The sequence below is a fragment of the Musca domestica genome, unplaced genomic scaffold (assembly GCF_030504385.1).
Source record: "Musca domestica strain aabys unplaced genomic scaffold, Musca_domestica.polishedcontigs.V.1.1 112, whole genome shotgun sequence".
Taxonomy (NCBI): Eukaryota; Metazoa; Arthropoda; class Insecta; order Diptera; family Muscidae; genus Musca; species Musca domestica.
Window position 1 is genome coordinate 2,123,360 of NW_026712140.1, and position 19,686 is coordinate 2,143,045.

General features: G+C 32.5%; 1 protein-coding gene across 1 annotated transcript; it reads right to left on the reverse strand.

Moving 5' to 3' along the window:
• Positions 1-799: 799 nt before the first annotated feature.
• Positions 800-1,075, reverse strand: LOC101894770 (platelet glycoprotein Ib alpha chain-like). The gene has a single exon (XM_005188473.1). The coding sequence runs from the start codon at positions 1,073-1,075 to the stop codon at positions 800-802; it is 276 nt and encodes a 91-aa protein (XP_005188530.1).
• Positions 1,076-19,686: the final 18,611 nt, after the last annotated feature.

The window sequence follows — 19,686 nt, forward strand, 5'->3', positions numbered from 1 at the left end:
CCCTGGAAATGAAGCGAGGAACCTCATTTTGTAACCATTCTTGGATGATGCGTGCTGAGTCCTGTTGAAATGTCCAAGGTCTGCGGCCAAAATGTTTGCGTGCCTAAGGCTTAAATACACCCTGCAGAATATTTTCGCGATAATATTCGGCATTTATTCTGATGCCTCGGTCGATTAATACGAGCGGAGAGCGACCATCGACTGTTATGGCGGCCCACACCATCACCATGGCCGGCGCTTGAGATCTAGTGACCAACCGAAGTTGCACATTTTCAGCGGACCTCTTTGGCAAGTAAACACGATCATTTTGTTTGTTTAAAAACTGATGGACAACGAAGGTTTTCTCATCAGAGAAAACCAATTTCGGTAGTTCATCACTTTCGGTAAAGCGAAGCAACTCTCTAGCTCTTTTTAGTCTATTCTTTGTGGAGTGGACACCTCCGAACTCAACCTATGTTTGGTAATAATATAACGATGTACCAAATTTCGACCAAATCGAATACTTTTCTCGAGAGTTGTCGTACGGCACCAGCCAAATAGACAGAAAGACAGGCGATCGCTAGATCGACTCCAAATGTCCTGAAACGGATTTGATCCAAAAAGACCTAGATTCTAAATACGTTAATTCGATGCGGCACTTTTGGCCGTATCAAATGATATATACCCTCTCTAGTCATATGGCTGAGGGTATAAAAATGTAGACCTGATTTACCCATCTTTAATATTGATTCGAGAAGTGATAACTCCGCCTATCGAGTTTGAAAATCCTTAAGTTTAAAATAACGATCTTTTGATTATTTCATCCAAATGCTGCTGGTGGTGGAGCAACGGGTGCTGGTGGTGGTGGTGCAGCTGGGGGGGTTGTGGGAGTTGTAGGAGAGGTAGGTGTTGTAGGACTTGTTGGAGTTGTAGGACTTGTTGGAGTTGTGGGACTTGTTGGAGTTGTAGGACTTGTTGGAGTTGTGGGACTTGTTGGAGTTGTGGGACTTGTTGGAGTCGTTCCTTGGGCCAAATGCAAACTACTTAAACTAGCCAAAATGGCAAAAACTGCCACAATCGATGTAAAACACTTCATGATTTCCCCTGACGCTGATGCACCAATTGTTTCTAAATTAGAATCTGAAAGTAGTATGGTATGAAATGGAAAAGTAGTCCCTATTTATATGAAATTTCGCCCGGTCTATATTGAGTGAAGAACTGTAATCACAATCATCACATTTTTTCCCCCAAATATGTATTATGGCAATAGTTTTTTTTCCACACAATATATTAAAAGTTAAATAGAAAGTGCCTTGTTTCTTTTATCAAGCTGTTTAATGTTTGACATTGTGTCCCATTGTTGATGTTCACTGTGGAAAAAACCGTTACGCCTACTTATGCTATTTTTTTGCGTTCAAAGAACGTCACAAGTCTTCAAAATGGCACAATGGCACCGCTAAGAGAATATACCATTAAACAATCCAACTCAATTTTAGGTTTCTTTAAATTGTTTTGCCTTAACTCATCGTTTTCTTATGGAAGGTATTTAGTTAATCTAAATAGGATGGATTTTGGCACCTACGACCAATTTCGGTCACATCTGGCCGAGTTTAGGCAATTATGCCAAAATTGTTGAAAATCGGTTCAGATATACCTATAGTTCTCATATATTTCATCCGATTTTATATTTCAGTCTATAACAATGATATAAGATACAGCTCAAATACCTATGTAAAAATTGGTAGAGATTGGTTCAGATTTGGATATACCTCCGATATTTGTCTCATTAGGTTCCCCCTTTTTTGTGCACCAAATTTCCAATATCCGCCCAAACTAAATAAATTTTGTAACATACGAACGAATTTAGCGTAGAAAAAATTATGAAAATTTTGATAAAATCGGCTTAGATATAGATATAGCTCCCATGTATGTATATTCCATCCGCTTTACTATTTAAGCCAGCCAAAATGTATTTTGCACATTCGACTGCTTAAAAAAAAAACTGCAACGCCAATATTTGTCTCATTAGGTTCCCCCTTTTTTGTGCACCAAATTTGCAATATCCGCCCAAACTAAATAAATTTTGTAACATACGAACGAATTTAGCATAGAAACCAGTAAAGAAAGTCCTAAAGTCGGGCGGGGCCGATTTTATGATACCCTACACCACTTTGCTAATTTAGTTGAGCTCCACTTAATAATTAAAAGTTTTTATGGGAGAATTCAATCATACACGCTAAAATTCAAAGGACTAAATATGCCGAAATTAATTTGAAATCGGATAAAAATATACATGGGAACTATATCCAAATCTGAACCGATCTCGATAAAATTTGGCAAAGATATTTCTGAGCTGTATTTGATATATTTCCCTCTATTTCGGCTGTGGGTAACAAAAATAGCAAATCGGATGAACAATATATATGGGAGCTATAACTTTATCTGAACCGATCTTCAGCAAATTTGGCATACTACCTTCTAGACTAAATTCGGTCGTATGTGCCAAATTTCATCCCATTTGGACAAATATTAGACGTTTGGTGCACAATAAATGGTAAATCGGACGAAATTATATATGGGAGCTATATCCAAATCTGAACCGATCTCGATAAAATTTAGCAAAGATATTTCTGAGCTGCATTTGATATATTTCCCCAAATATTGTTGTTGAAGAGTGCATATTACGGCTGCGGAGGACAAAAATAACAAATCGGATGAACAATATATATGGGAGCTATAGCTATATCTGAACCGATTTCGATAAAATTTGGCATACTTATTTTCAGGTTATAATTTGGTTGTATGTGCAAAATTCCATACTATTCGGACTGATATTACACGTTTGGTGCACAGTTAAAGGCAAATCGGACGAAGATATATATGGGAGCTATATCTAAATTTTTACCGGTTATCTCCAATTTCAATAGGGTTCGTCCTTGGGCCAAACAAATGTTGTTTGCAAAATTTCATCTCAATCGGATATTAAATGCGACCTGCATTTTGTTCACAAGAATACATGGACAGACGGACGGACGGACTGACATGCATAAATCAACTCAGAAAGTGATTCTATGCAGATCATCAAAAGGAACTATGAGTCTATCTCGTTTCCTTTTGCCTGTTACAAACAAATGTACAAAGACATAATACCCTGACCACCTTGTGGTGTAGGGTATAAAAATTATGAAAATTTTGATAAAATCGGCGATAAAAGTCATAATTTTTACTTTTTTTTAAAATTCTGTTGAATGAAAGCAAAAAATGTCGGAAATAGCATCAATATCGGAATAGCCACCTTTGGTACGAATTATGGCCTTCAAACGTCCAATGAAACCGTCACACGCTGCCCGAATGTTGCCCTGCGGTATTTTGACTCGACACTTTGCTTTTTTACTGCCAACCTCGCTATCCAAAATACTCCAGACACAATAATCCAACGGATTGATATCCGGAGATTTTGGTGACCGCTGGAAATGAAGCGAGGTACCTCATTTTGTAACCATTCTTCGGTGGCGTGTGCTGAGCCCTGTTGGAATGTCCAAGGTCTGCGGCCAAAATGTTAATACACCCTCCAAAATATTTTCACTATAATATTCGGCATTTATTCTGATGCCACGGTTGATTAATACGAGCGAAGAGCGACCATCGGCTATTGTGGCAGCCCGCACCATCACCATGGCCTGCGCTATATTTCTGGTGGCCAACCGGAGGTATACATTTTCAGCTGACCTCTTTGGCAAGTAAACACGATCATTTTGTTTCTTTACAAACTGCTGGACAACGCATGTTTTCTTATCGGAGAAAACAAATGTGCAGTCCATCACTTTCTGGCTTTACCCCGATCTCATTTTCTAATATTTGCCGAATGGAATGTTGCGATATGTTCAGCTCACGAGCCATTTTTAGGCCACTTCGACGCGGGGTTCGATCAAGTCGCTTCTTTACTTTTCGAACCATTTCTGCTAATGTTGCTGGTTTCTTCCGTCCACTTCCTTGACGTCGGGCTACGCTACCAGTAGACACAAAAGATTTTTTCACATTTAAATGCTGGAGTGATCTAACGATAGCCACTTGTGGCTTTCCAGATATAAAGAAATCACACTATCACGCTTGAATTCCTTCACGAATAACTTTTTTTTATTTGGAAAATTCTCACCAAAATGCTTTTATATGCTTGTAAACAATATAATGAGCTGTCACTGGAATAATTTTAACAGTTTTCGGAAGAGTGGCTTTGGAATGACAGCACTCTGAAGTTGGTCGGAGTTTTTTCATTTCAACCTATATATCCTTTTTGGGGTCTTAAATGTATATGTATAGGTTATAAAAACCCTTCACAATAGTATGAAAGGCTATAATCGTGCGGGGTCGACCATGTGATACCTTACAATACTACAATATGTTGAAACCCCCATTATGTCCAAATCCATTTTGGAAGATTTCGTTTTTGAAATAATGTCATAGATCACTGTCCCGATGTTGGCCTTAGTTTTTTGAGCAGGGTATCTGCCCAATATTTGCTCACTCCGTCGCGTTGTTAAGTATTCAAAACAATTTGACACGAAAATTGTGGTCCATTTTACCTGCTAAATATAATTCAAGGATCGCCCAATATGCTACACCTCTGCGCTGTCTTACACCCTAACCTCATGCAAAATTCCGCGTTGATTGGTCTATTATTGCGACCTGTAGATTAAGGAGATTTATCTATTTTTGGTGAATTTCAACCCCTAAATAAATAATGCTATCATCTCCAAAAGCAATAGGCTTCTATTCTGGCCCCAGCCACACTTTCATTCTAAATTTTCATAAAGATCGGGCCATAATTGCGACCTGTAGAGTTATTACGAATCGATTGATAGGATCGACTCAGCTCGGCGAGATAGGAAGATATAATAAAGGATCAAAAAAATGGCAGGCTTTCTACCAGCCCTAAACTTCAGCCCCATGCATGGTCTATAATTGCGAACTGTAGAGCAACTGCAAAATCAGGAGATTTATCTATTTTTGGTGCATTTTAACCCCAAAATATTATGCTATCATCTCCAAAAACAGTAGGCTTCTGACCCTAGCTCTACCTCCATTCTAAATTTCGTGAGAATCGGGCCATAATCGCGACCTGTAGAGTGATTACAAATTAACATGAACAGACGGACGGACATACATAGCTAGATCGACTCATCTCGTGGAGATAAGAAGATATAATAAAGGAGTACTCGGTTAGAATAAAAATTGTTCGATTTCCCACGCGAAAACGAGCTAAGCATGTTTGCTGTTTTACGAGCGACATCAAAAAATAAAGTATGCTTGATTTTTTCTACTCCCACTCTAATTCGAGTGAGTTTCACTCTCTGCTCAGTTATATCGGAGCTATGAACAAAAGTAATTTCCATCTACGTCACGACTCGATTATGTCGCTTTAAGAAACAAAAACGATTATGTCGCTTTAAGAAAAAAAAAAAAAAAAAAAAAAAACTAACAAATGACGCGAAAAGAAATTCCAATCATATTGTTTGGAAACACATGAAATATTTAAAGTCTCTATGAAAAAACAGGAAATGATCAGCATTTTCAATAACTTATTGTTTCAATGTGAATGGCAAAAATATTTTTCTTACAGGGTTTTTTCCATTGTCACAGTTAGTCTGCACAGTGATAATAGCTCCGCAGTGTTGTTTTATTAAATAAATATGATTATTTGATATCAATAACATGAACTTGTGTATAAAAAGAGCTAAATCGTCGACTGTAGAACATCAGAAATCGAATAGCGGATTCGATTGATTAATCATATCTAATATTTGAAGTTAAATCTATATAGAAAGGAAATTGGAAAGCAGGTTATATTTTCTAAGAATGATTACTAACCTAGAAACACAGGCAAAACATTCAAGGGGTTTCCTTCTTTTGGATAGGGGATTGTTGAATAGTGAGCATTTTTATAGCCTCCACCATTCTATGGAGAATATATTAGCTTTGTCACTACGTTTTTAACTCCTGGAAATATTCATAATAGACCCTACAAAGTATTTATATTCTGGATCAGCTTAAAATTCTAAGACGATCTAGCCATGTCCGTCTGTTTGTCTGTATGTCCTGTCTGTCTGTTTTAATCTTCATGTCGGTCCAGGTTTTCGTATAGCCCCCATATGACGGTACCTCTCGATATTCGGTACTATGATGATTTTAATAACATTATTCACAGGAATTGGTTCAAATTTGGTATTTGAAGTTCGTAATCAATACTACAGCCTAAGACAAAAAATTGGCAGATTTTCCATAATTATTTTAAGTCTTTTAGATCATAACTTTTCGGTAGACTTTTTGTATGTATTAACGTGTTCTTAGTTTAAATTCTTAATTGTGCATTTTTTTCCAACATGGAGAAGGAAACAAGATAGACCGATAGTTACTTTTGAGGATACTCATAGAATTACTTTCTATGGACGTCCGTCCGTCCATGCATTTTTGTGAACAAAGTACAGTTTTCATTTATTGCCTGACCAAGATGCATGTATCTCCGATTTGTTTTCATTGTGCTCCAAATGTGTAGTTTTAGCACAAATATGATGGAATTTGTCAAAGGACACCAAATTCAGCCTAGAAGCCAAAATGTCAAATTTGCGAAAAAAAATCGGTTCAGATATATACTGTTCATCCGAATTATTTTCATTGTCCCTACACAATAAACTCCATAACAACGATATTGGCGAATAGATAACAAGTACAACTCACAAATGTCTTAACTTTATAGCGATAAGTTCAGATTAGATATAGCTACCATAAATATCTTCATCCGATTTTGAGTACATTGTGAACCAACATGATCACTTTTTGGGAAGGAATTATTGCAAACTTTAAAATGGCAATAACTCCTTAACTATTGACATTTCGGGGCTTTTAGCTATTATTTGTGATCAATTTTTTTTTTTTGGAGAGGAATGATCACAAAGTTTTAAATGGCTATAACTCCTTAAATATTGACAGTTCGGGGTTTTTAGCTATTATTTGTGATCACTTTTTTGGGAAGGAATTATCGCAAACTTTAAAATGGAGATAACTCCTATTATTTGTGATCACTTTTTTGGGAAGGAATAATTGGAAAATTTAAAATGGCCATAACTCCTATTATTTGTGATCACTTTTTTGGAAAAGAATTATTGCAAACTTAAAAAATGGCCACAACTCCTTAAATATTGACATTGACAAACTTTAAAATGGCCATAACTCCTTAAATATTGACATTTCGGGGATATTAGCTATTATTTGTGATCACTTTTTTAGGAATGAATTATTGCAAACTTTAAAATGGCCATAACTCCTTAAATATTGACATTTCGGGGTTTCTAGCTATTATTTGTGATCACTTTTTTTGGAAAGGAATAATTGCAAACTTTAAAATGACCATAACTCCTTAAATATTGACATATCGGGGTTTTTAGCTATTATTTGTGATCATTTTTTTGGGAAGGAATTATTGCAGACTTTAAAATGACCATAACTCCTTAAATATTGACATTTCGGGGTTTTTAGCTATAATTTGTGATCACTTTTTTGGGAAGGAATTATTGCAAAACTTTAAAATGGCAATAACTCCTTAAATATTGACATTTCGGGGCTTTTAGCTATTATTTGTGATCACTTTTTTGGGAAGGAATTATTGGAAACTTTAAATGGCCATAAATCCTATTATTTGTGATCACTTTTTTGGGAAGGAATTATTGGAAAATTTAAAATGGCCATAACTCCATATATATTGACATTTCGGGTTTTTTAGCTATTATTGTGATAACTTTTTAAGGCATGAATTATTACAAACTTTAAAATGGCCATAACTCCTTAAATATTGACATTTCGGGGCTTTTAGCTATTATTTGTGATCACTTTCTTAGGCATGAATTTATGCCAACTTTAAAATGGCCATAACTCCTTAAATATTGACATTTCGGGGTTTTTAGCTATTATTTGTGATCACTTTTTTAGGCATGAATTATTGCAAACTTTAAAATGGCCATAACTCCTTAAATATTGACATTTCGGTGTTTTTAGCTATTATTTGTGATCACTTTTTTAGGCATAAATTATTGGAAACTTTAAAATGGCCATAACTCCTTAAATATTGACATTTCGGGGTTTTCAGCTATTATTTGTGACCACTTTTTTTTGGCAATAATTATTGCAAACTTTAAAATGGCCATAACTCCTTAAATATTGACATTTCGGGGTTCGTAGCTATTATTTGTGACCACTTTTTTAGGCATGAATTATTGCAATCTTTAAAATGGCCATAACTCCTTAAATATTGACATCTCGGAGTGTTTAGCTATTATTTGTGATCACTTTTTAGGCATGAATTATTGCAAACTTTAAAATGGCCATAACTCCTTAAATATTGACATTTCGGGGTTTTTAGCTATTATTTGTGATCACTTTTTTAGGCATGAATTATTGCAAACTTTAAAATGGCCATAACTCCTTAAATATTGACATTTCGGGGTTTTTAGCTATTATTTGTGATCACTTTTTTAGGCACGAATTATTGCAAACTTTAAAATGGCCATAACTCCTCAAATATTGATATTTCGGGGTTTTTAGCTATTATTTGTGATCACTTTCTTAAGCATGAATTATTGCAAACTCTAAAATGGCCATAAGTCCTTAAATATTGACATTTCGGGGTTTTTAGCTATTATTTGTGATCACTTTCTTAGGCATGAATTATTGCAAACTTTAAAATGGCCATAACTCCTTAAGTATTGACATTTCGGGGTTTTTAGCTATTATTTGTGATCACTTTTTTAGGCATGAATTATTGCAAACTTTAAAATGGCCATAACTCCTTAAACATTGACATTTCGGGGTTCTTAGCTATTATTTGTGATCACTTTCTTAGGCATGAATTATTGCAAACTATAAAATGGCCATAACTCCTTAAATATTGACATTTCGGGGTTTTTAGCTATTATTTGTGATCACTTTTTTAGGCATGAATTATTGCAAACTTTAAAATGGCCATAACTCCTTAAATATTGACATTTCGGGGTTCTTAGCTATTATTTGTGATCACTTTTTTGGGAAGGAATAATTACAAACTTTAAAAAGACCATAACTCCTTAAATATTGATATTTCGGGGTTTTTAGCTATTATTTCAGACCACTTTTTTGGGAAGGAATAATTACAAACTTTAAAAAGACCATAACTCCTTAATAATTGACATTCCGGCGTTTGTAGCTATTATTTGTGATCACTTTCTTGGGAAGGAATAATTGCAAACTTTAAAATGACCATAACTCCTTAAATATTGACATTTCGGGGTTTTTAGCTATTTATTGTGATCACTTTTTTAGGCATGAATTATTGCAAACTTTAAAATGGCCATAACTCTTTAAATATTGACATTTCGGGGTTTTTAACTATTTATTGCGATCACTTTTTTAGGAATGAATTATTGCAATCTTTAAAATGGCCATAACTCCTTAAACATTGACATTTCGGGGTTCTTAGCTATTATTTGTGATCACTTTCTTAGGCATGAATTATTGCAAACTATAAAATGGCCGTAACTCCTTAAATATTGACATTTCGGGGTTTTTAGCTATTTATTGTGATCACTTTTTTAGGCATGAATTATTGCAAACTTTAAAATGGCCATAACTCTTTAAATATTGACATTTCGGGGTTTTTAGCTATTTATTGCGATCACTTTTTTAGGAATGAATTATTGCAAACTTTAAAATGGTCATAACTCCTTAAATATTGACATTTCGGGGTTTTTAGCTATTTATTGCGATCACTTTTTTAGGAATGAATTATTGCAAACTTTAAAATGGCCATAACTCTTTAAATATTGACATTTCGGGGTTTTTAGCTATTTATTGCGATCACTTTTTTAGGAATGAATTATTGCAAACTTTAAAATGGTCATAACTCCTTAAATATTGACATTTCAGGGTTTTTAGCTATTTATTGCGATCACTTTTTTAGGAATGAATTATTGCAAACTTTAAAATGGCCATAACTCCTTAAATATTGACATTTCGGGGTTTCTAGCTATTATTTGTGATCACTTTCTTAGGCATGAATTATTGCAAACTTTAAAATGGCCATAACTCCTTAAATATTGACATTTCGGGGTTTTTAGCTATTATTTGTGATCACTTTTTTTTTGGAAAGGAATAATTGCAAACTTTAAAATGACCATAACTCCTTAAATATTGACATTTCGGGGTTTTTAGCTATTATATGTGATCATTTTTTTGGGAAGGAATTATTGCACACTTTAAAATGACCATAACTCCTTAAATATTGACATTTCGGGGTTTTTAGCTATAATTTGTGATCACTTTTTTGGGAAGGAGTTATTGCAAAACTTTAAAATGGCAATAACTCCTTAAATATTGACATTTCGGGGTTTTTAGCTATTATTTGTGATCACTTTTTTGGGGAGGAATTATTGGAAACTTTAAATGGCCATAAATCCTATTATTTGTGATCGCTTTTTTGGGAAGGAATTATTGGAAAATTTAAAATGGCCATAACTCCATATATATTGACATTTCGGGTTTTTTAGCTATTATTGTGATAACTTTTTAAGGCATGAATTATTACAAACTTTAAAATGGCCATAACTCCTTAAATATTGACATTTCGGGGCTTTTAGCTATTATTTGTGATCACTTTCTTAGGCATGAATTATTGCAAACTTTAAAATGGCCATAACTTCTTAAATATTGACATTTCGGGGTTTTTAGCTATTATTTGTGATCACTTTTTTAGGCATAAATTATTGGAAACTTTAAAATGGCCATAACTCCTTAAATATTGACATTTCCGGGTTTTTAGCTATTATTTGTGACCACTTTTTTGGCAATAATTATTGCAAACTTTAAAATGGCCATAACTCCTTAAATATTGACATTTCGGGGTTCGTAGCTATTATTTGTGACCACTTTTTTAGGCATGAATTATTGAAAACTTTAAAATGGCCATAACTCCTTAAATATTGACATCTCGGAGTTTTTAGCTATTATTTGTGATCACTTTTTAGGCATGAATTATTGCAAACTTTAAAATGGCCATAACTCCTTAAATATCGACATTTCGGGGTTTTTAGCTATTATTTGTGATCACTTTTTTAGGCATGAATTATTGCAAACTTTAAAATGGCCATAACTCCTTAAATATTGACATTTCGGGGTTTTTAGCTATTATTTGTGATCACTTTTTTAGGCACGAATTATTGCAAACTTTAAAATGGCCATAACTCCTTAAATATTGATATTTCGGGGTTTTAGCTATTATTTGTGATCACTTTCTTAGGCATGAATTATTGCAAACTTTAAAATGGCCATAACTCCTTATATATTGACATTTCGGGGTTTTTAGCTATTATTTGTGATCACTTTCTTAGGCATGAATTATTGCAAACTTTAAAATGGCCATAACTCCTTAAACATTGACATTTCGGGGTTCTTAGCTATTATTTGTGATCACTTTCTTAGGCATGAATTATTGCAAACTATAAAATGGCCATAACTCCTTAAGTATTGACATTTCGGGGTTTTTAGCTATTATTTGTGATCACTTTTTTAGGCATGAATTATTGCAAACTTTAAAATGGCCATAACTCCTTAAATATTGACATTTCGGGGTTCTTAGCTATTATTTGTGATCACTTTCTTAGGCATGAATTATTGCAAACTTTAAAATGGCCATAACTCCTTAAATATTGACATTTCGGGGTTTTTAGCTATTATTTGTGATCACTTTTTAGGCATGAATTATTGCAATCTTTAAAATGGCCATAGCTCCTTAAATATTGACATTTCGGTGTTTTTAGCTATTATTTGTGATCACTTTCTTAGGCATGAATTATTGCAAACTTTAAAATGGCCATAACTCCTTAAATATCGACATTTCGGGGTTTTTAGCTATTATTTGTGATCACATTTTTAGTCATGTATTATTGCAAACTTTAAAATGCCATAACTCCTTAAATATTGATATTTCGGGGTTTTTAGCTATTATTTGTGATCACTTTCTTAAGCATGAATTATTGCAAACTCTAAAATGGCCATAAGTCCTTAAATATTGACATTTCGGGGTTTTTAGCTATTATTTGTGATCACTTTTTTAGTCATGTATTATTGCAAACTTTAAAATGCCATAACTCCTTAAATATTGATATTTCGGGGTTTTTAGCTATTATTTGTGATCACTTTCTTAGGCATGAATTATTGCAAACTTTAAAATGGCCATAACTCCTTAAATATTGACATTTCGGGGTTTTTAGCTATTATTTGTGATCACTTTTTAGGCATGAATTATTGCAAACTTTAAAATGGCCATAACTCCTTAAATATTGACATTTCGGGGTTTTTAGCTATTATTTGTGATCACTTTCTTAGGCATGAATTATTGCAAACTTTAAAATGGCCATAACTCCTTAAATATTGACATTTCGGGGTTTTTAGCTATTTTTTGTGATTACTTTTTTAGGCATGAATTATTGCAAACTTTAAAACGGCCATAACTCCTTAAATATTGACATTTCGGGGTTTTTAGCTATTTTTTGTGATTACTTTTTTAGGCATGAATTATTGCAAACTATAAAATGGCCATAACTCCTTAAATATTGACATTTCGGGGTTTTTAGCTATTATTTGTGATCACTTTTTTAGGCATGAATTATTGCAAACTTTAAAATGGCCATAACTCCTTAAATATTGATATTTCGGGGTTTTTAGCTATTATTTGTGATCACTTTCTTAAGCATGAATTATTGCAAACTCTAAAATGGCCATAAGTCCTTAAATATTGACATTTCGGGGTTTTTAGCTATTATTTGTGATCACTTTCTTTTTAGGCATGAATTATTGCAAACTTTAAAATGGCCATAACTCCTTAAATATTGACATTTCGGGGTTCTTAGCTATTATTTGTGATCACTTTCTTAGGCATGAATTATTGCAAACTTTAAAATGGCCATAACTCCTTAAATATTGACATTTCGGGGTTTTTAGCTATTATTTGTGATCACTTTTTAGGCATGAATTATTGCAATCTTTAAAATGGCCATAACTCCTTAAATATTGACATTTCGGTGTTTTTAGCTATTATTTGTGATCACTTTCTTAGGCATGAATTATTGCAAACTTTAAAATGGCCATAACTCCTTAAATATCGACATTTCGGGATTTTTAGCTATTATTTGTGATCACTTTTTTAGTCATGTATTATTGCAAACTTTAAAATGCCATAACTCCTTAAATATTGATATTTCGGGGTTTTTAGCTATTATTTGTGATCACTTTCTTAAGCATGAATTATTGCAAACTCTAAAATGGCCATAAGTCCTTACATATTGACATTTCGGGGTTTTTAGCTATTATTTGTGATCATTTTCTTAGGCATGAATTATTGCAAACTTTAAAATGGCCATACCTCCTTAAATATTGACATTTCGGGGTTTTTAGCTATTATTTGTGATCACTTTTTTAGGCATGAATTATTGCAAACTTTAAAATGGCCATAACTCCTTAAATATTGAAATTCGGGGTTTTTAGCTATTATTTGTGATCACTTTTTTAGGCATGAATTATTGCAAACTTTAAAATGGCCATAACTCCTTAAATATTGACATTTCGGGGTTTTTAGCTATTATTTGTGATCACTTTTTAGGCATGAATTATTGCAAACTTTAAAATGGCCATAACTCCTTAAATATTGACATTTCGGGGATTTTAGCTATTATTTGTGATCACTTTCTTAGGCATGAATTATTGCAAACTTTAAAATGGCCATAACTCCTTAAATATCGACATTTCGGGATTTTTAGCTATTATTTGTGATCACTTTTTTAGTCATGTATTATTGCAAACTTTAAAATGCCATAACTCCTTAAATATTGATATTTCGGGGTTTTTAGCTATTATTTGTGATCACTTTCTTAAGCATGAATTATTGCAAACTCTAAAATGGCCATAAGTCCTTAAATATTGACATTTCGGGGTTTTTAGCTATTATTTGTGATCACTTTCTTAGGCATGAATTATTGCAAACTTTAAAATGGCCATAACTCCTTAAATATTGACATTTCGGGGTTTTTAGCTATTATTTGTGATCACTTTTTTAGGCATGAATTATTGCAAACTTTAAAATGGCCATAACTCCTTAAATATTGACATTTCGGGGTTTTTAGCTATTATTTGTGATCACTTTTTTAGGCATGAATTATTGCAAACTTTAAAATGACCATAACTCCTTAAATATTGACATTTCGGGGTTTTTAGCTATTATTTGTGATCACTTTTTTAGGCATGAATTATTGCAAACTCTAAAATGGCCATAACTCCTTAAATATTTACATTTCGGGGTTTTTAGCTATTATTTGTGATCACTTTTTAGGCATGAATTATTGCAAACTTTAAAATGGCCATAACTCCTTAAATATTGACATTTCGGGGTTTTTAGCTATTATTTGTGATCACTTTCTTAGGCATTAATTATTGCAAACTTTAAAATGGCCATAACTCCTTAAATATTGACATTTCGGGGTTTTTAGCTATTTTTTGTGATTACTTTTTTAGGCATGAATTATTGCAAACTTTAAAATGGCCATAACTCCTTAAATATTGACATTTCGGGGTTTTTAGCTATTTTTTGTGATTACTTTTTTAGGCATGAATTATTGCAAACTATAAAATGGCCATAACTCCTTAAATATTGACATTTCGGGGTTTTTAGCTATTATTTGTGATCACTTTTTTAGGCATGAATTATTGCAAACTTTAAAATGGCCATAACTCCTTATATATTGACATTTAGGGGTTTTTAGCTATTATTTGTGATCACTTTCTTAGGCATGAATTATTGCAAACTTTAAAATGGCCATAACTCCTTAAACATTGACATTTCGGGGTTCTTAGCTATTATTTGTGATCACTTTCTTAGGCATGAATTATTGCAAACTATAAAATGGCCATAACTCCTTAAATATTGACATTTCGGGGTTTTTAGCTATTATTTGTGATCACTTTTTTAGGCATGAATTATTGCAAACTTTAAAATGGCCATAACTATTATTTGTGATCACTTTCTTAGGCATGAATTATTGCAAACTTTAAAATGGCCATAACTCCTTAAACATTGACATTTCGGGGTTCTTAGCTATTATTTGTGATCACTTTTTTAGGCATGAATTATTGCAAACTTTAAAATGGCCATTACTCCTTAAATATTGACATTTCGGGTTTTTTAGCTATTTTTTGTGATTACTTTTTTAGGCATGAATTATTGCAAACTATAAAATGGCCATAACTCCTTAAATATTGACATTTCGGGGTTTTTAGCTATTATTTGTGATCACTTTTTTAGGCATGAATTATTGCAAACTTTAAAATGGCCATAACTCCTTAAATATTGACATTTCGGGGTTCTTAGCTATTATTTGTGATCACTTTCTTAGGCATCAATGGCTATAACTCCTTAAATATTGACATTTCGGGGTTCTTAGCTATTATTTGTGATCACTTTCTTAGGCATGAATTATTGCAAACTTTAAAATGGCCATAACTCCTTAAATATTGACATTTCGGGGTTTTTATCTATTATTAGTGATCACTTTTTTAGGCATGAATTATTGCAAACTTTAAAATGGCCATAACTCCTTAAATATTGACATTTCGGGGTTCCTAGCTATTATTTGTGATCACTTTCTTAGGCATGAATTATTGCAAACTTTAAAATGGCCATAACTCCTTAAATATTGACATTTCGGGGTTTTTAGCTATTATTTGTGATCACTTTTTAGGCATGAATTATTGCAATCTTTAAAATGGCCATAACTCCTTAAATATTGACATTTCGGGGATTTTAGCTATTATTTGTGATCACTTTCTTAGGCATGAATTATTGCAAACCATAAAAATGGCCATAACTCCTTAAATATCGACATTTCGGGGTTTTTAGCTATTATTTGTGATCACTTTCTTAGGCATGAATTATTTCAAACTTTAAAATGGCCATACCTCCTTAAATATTGACATTTCGGGGTTTTTGGCTATTATTTGTGATCACTTTTTTAGGCATGAATTATTGCAAACTTTAAAATGGCCATAACTCCTTAAATATTGACATTTCGGGGTTCTTAGCTATTATTTGTGATCACTTTCTTAGGCATGAATTATTGCAAACTTTAAAATGGCCATAACTCCTTAAATATTGACATTTCGGGGTTTTTAGCTATTATTTGTGATCACTTTTTAGGCATGAATTATTGCAATCTTTAAAATGGTCATAACTCCTTAAATATTGACATTTCGGTGTTTTTAGCTATTATTTGTGATCACTTTCTTAGGCATGAATTATTGCAAACTTTAAAATGGCCATAACTCCTTAAATATCGACATTTCGGGATTTTTAGCTATTATTTGTGATCACTTTTTTAGTCATGTATTATTGCAAACTTTAAAATGCCATAACTCCTTAAATATTGATATTTCGGGGTTTTTAGCTATTATTTGTGATCACTTTCTTAAGCATGAATTATTGCAAACTCTAAAATGGCCATAAGTCCTTAAATATTGACATTTCGTGGTTTTTAGCTATTATTTGTGATCACTTTCTTAGGCATGAATTATTGCAAACTTTAAAATGGCCATAACTCCTTAAATATTGACATTTCGGTGTTTTTAGCTATTATTTGTGATCACTTTTTTAGGCATGAATTATTGCAAACTTTAAAATGGCCATAACTCCTTAAATATTGACATTTCGGGGTTTTTAGCTATTATTTGTGATCACTTTTTTAGGCATGAATTATTGCAAACTTTAAAATGGCCATAACTCCTTAAATATTGACATTTCGGGGTTTTTAGCTATTATTTGTGATCACTTTTTAGGCATGAATTATTGCAAACTTTAAAATGGCCATAACTCCTTAAATATTGACATTTCGGGTAGTTTAGCTATTATTTGTGATCACTTTCTTAGGCATGAATTATTGCAAACTTTAGAATGGCCATAACTCCTTAAATATCGACATTTCGGGATTTTTAGCTATTATTTGTGATCACTTTTTTAGTCATGTATTATTGCAAACTTCAAATGCCATAACTCCTTAAATATTGATATTTCGGGGTTTTTAGCTATTATTTGTGATCACTTTCTTAAGCATGAATTATTGCAAACTCTAAAATGGCAATGGTCCTTAAATATTGACATTTCGGGGTTTTTAGCTATTATTTGTGATCACTTTCTTAGGCATGAATTATTGCAAACTTTAAAATGGCCATAACTCCTTAAATATTGACATTTCGGGGTTTTTAGCTATTATTTGTGATCACTTTTTTAGGCATGAATTATTGCAAACTTTAAAATGGCCATAACTCCTTAAATATTGACATTTCGGGGTTCCTAGCTATTATTTGTGATCACTTTCTTAGGCATGAATTATTGCAAACTTTAAAATGGCCATAACTCCTTAAATATTGACATTTCGGGGTTTTTAGCTATTATTTGTGATCACTTTTTAGGCATGAATTATTGCAATCTTTAAAATGGCCATAACTCCTTAAATATTGACATTTCGGGGTTTTTAGCTATTATTTGTGATCACTTTCTTAGGCATGAATTATTGCAAACCATAAAAATGGCCATAACTCCTTAAATATCGACATTTCGGGTTTTTTAGCTATTATTTGTGATCACTTTCTTAGGCATGAATTATTTCAAACTTTAAAATGGCCATACCTCCTTAAATATTGACATTTCGGGGTTTTTAGCTATTATTTGTGATCACTTTTTTAGGCATGAATTATTGCAAACTTTAAAATGGCCATAACTCCTTAAATATTGACATTTCGGGGTTCTTAGCTATTATTTGTGATCACTTTCTTAGGCATGAATTATTGCAAACTTTAAAATGGCCATAACTCCTTAAATATCGACATTTCGGGATTTTTAGCTATTATTTGTGATCACTTTTTAGTCATGTATTATTGCAAACTTTAAAATGCCATAACTCCTTAAATATTGATATTTCGGGGTTTTTAGCTATTATTTGTGATCACTTTCTTAAGCATGAATTATTGCAAACTCTAAAATGGCCATAAGTCCTTAAATATTGACATTTCGGGGTTTTTAGCTATTATTTGTGATCATTTTCTTAGGCATGAATTATTGCAAACTTTAAAATGGCCATACCTCCTTAAATATTGACATTTCGGGGTTTTTAGCTATTATTTGTGATCACTTTTTTAGGCATGAATTATTGCAAACTTTAAAATGGCCATAACTCCTTAAATATTGACATTTCGGGGTTTTTAGCTATTATTTGTGATCACTTTTTTAGGCATGAATTATTGCAAACTTTAAAATGGCCATAACTCCTTAAATATTGACATTTCGGGGATTTTAGCTATTATTTGTGATCACTTTCTTAGGCATGAATTATTGCAAACTTTAAAATGGCCATAACTCCTTAAATATCGACATTTCGGGATTTTTAGCTATTATTTGTGATCACTTTTTTAGTCATGTATTATTGCAAACTTTAAAATGCCATAACTCCTTAAATATTGATATTTCGGGGTTTTTAGCTATTATTTGTGATCACTTTCTTAAGCATGAATTATTGCAAACTCTAAAATGGCCATAAGTCCTTAAATATTGACATTTCGGGGTTTTTAGCTATTATTTGTGATCACTTTCTTAGGCATAAATTATTGCAAACTTTAAAATGGCCATAACTCCTTAAATATTGACATTTCGGGGTTTTTAGCTATTATTGTGATCACTTTTTTAGGCATGAATTATTGCAAACTTTAAAATGGCCATAACTCCTTAAATATTGACATTTCGGGGTTTTAACTATTATTTGTGATCACTTTTTTAGGCATGAATTATTGCAAACTTTAAAATGACCATAACTCCTTAAATATTGACATTTCGGGGTTTTTAGCTATTATTTGTGATCACTTTTTTAGGCATGAATTATTGCAAACTCTAAAATGGCCATAACTCCTTAAATATTGACATTTCGGGGTTTTTAGCTATTATTTGTGATCACTTTTTAGGCATGAATTATTGCAAACTTTAAAATGGCCATAACTCCTTAAATATTGACATTTCGGGGTTTTTAGCTATTATTTGTGATCACTTTCTTAGGCATGAATTATTGCAAACTTTAAAATGGCCATAACTCCTTAAATATTGACATTTCGGGGTTTTTAGCTATTTTTGTGATTACTTTTTAGGCATGAATTATTGCAAACTTTAAAATGGCCATAACTCCTTAAATATTGACATTTCGGGGTTTTTAGCTATTTTTTGTGATTACTTTTTTAGGCATGAATTATTGCAAACTATAAAATGGCCATAACTCCTTAAATATTGACATTTCGGGGTTTTTAGCTATTATTTGTGATCACTTTTTTAGGCATGAATTATTGCAAACTTTAAAATGGCCATAACTCCTTAAATATTGATATTTCGGGGCTTTTAGCTATTATTTGTGATCACTTTCTTAGGCATGAATTATTGCAAACTTTAAAATGGCCATAACTCCTTAAATATTGACATTTCGGGGTTTTTAGCTATTATTTGTGATCACTTTCTTAGGCATGAATTATTGCAAACTTTAAAATGGCCATAACTCCTTAAATATTGACATTTAGGGGTTTTTAGCTATTATTTGTGATCACATT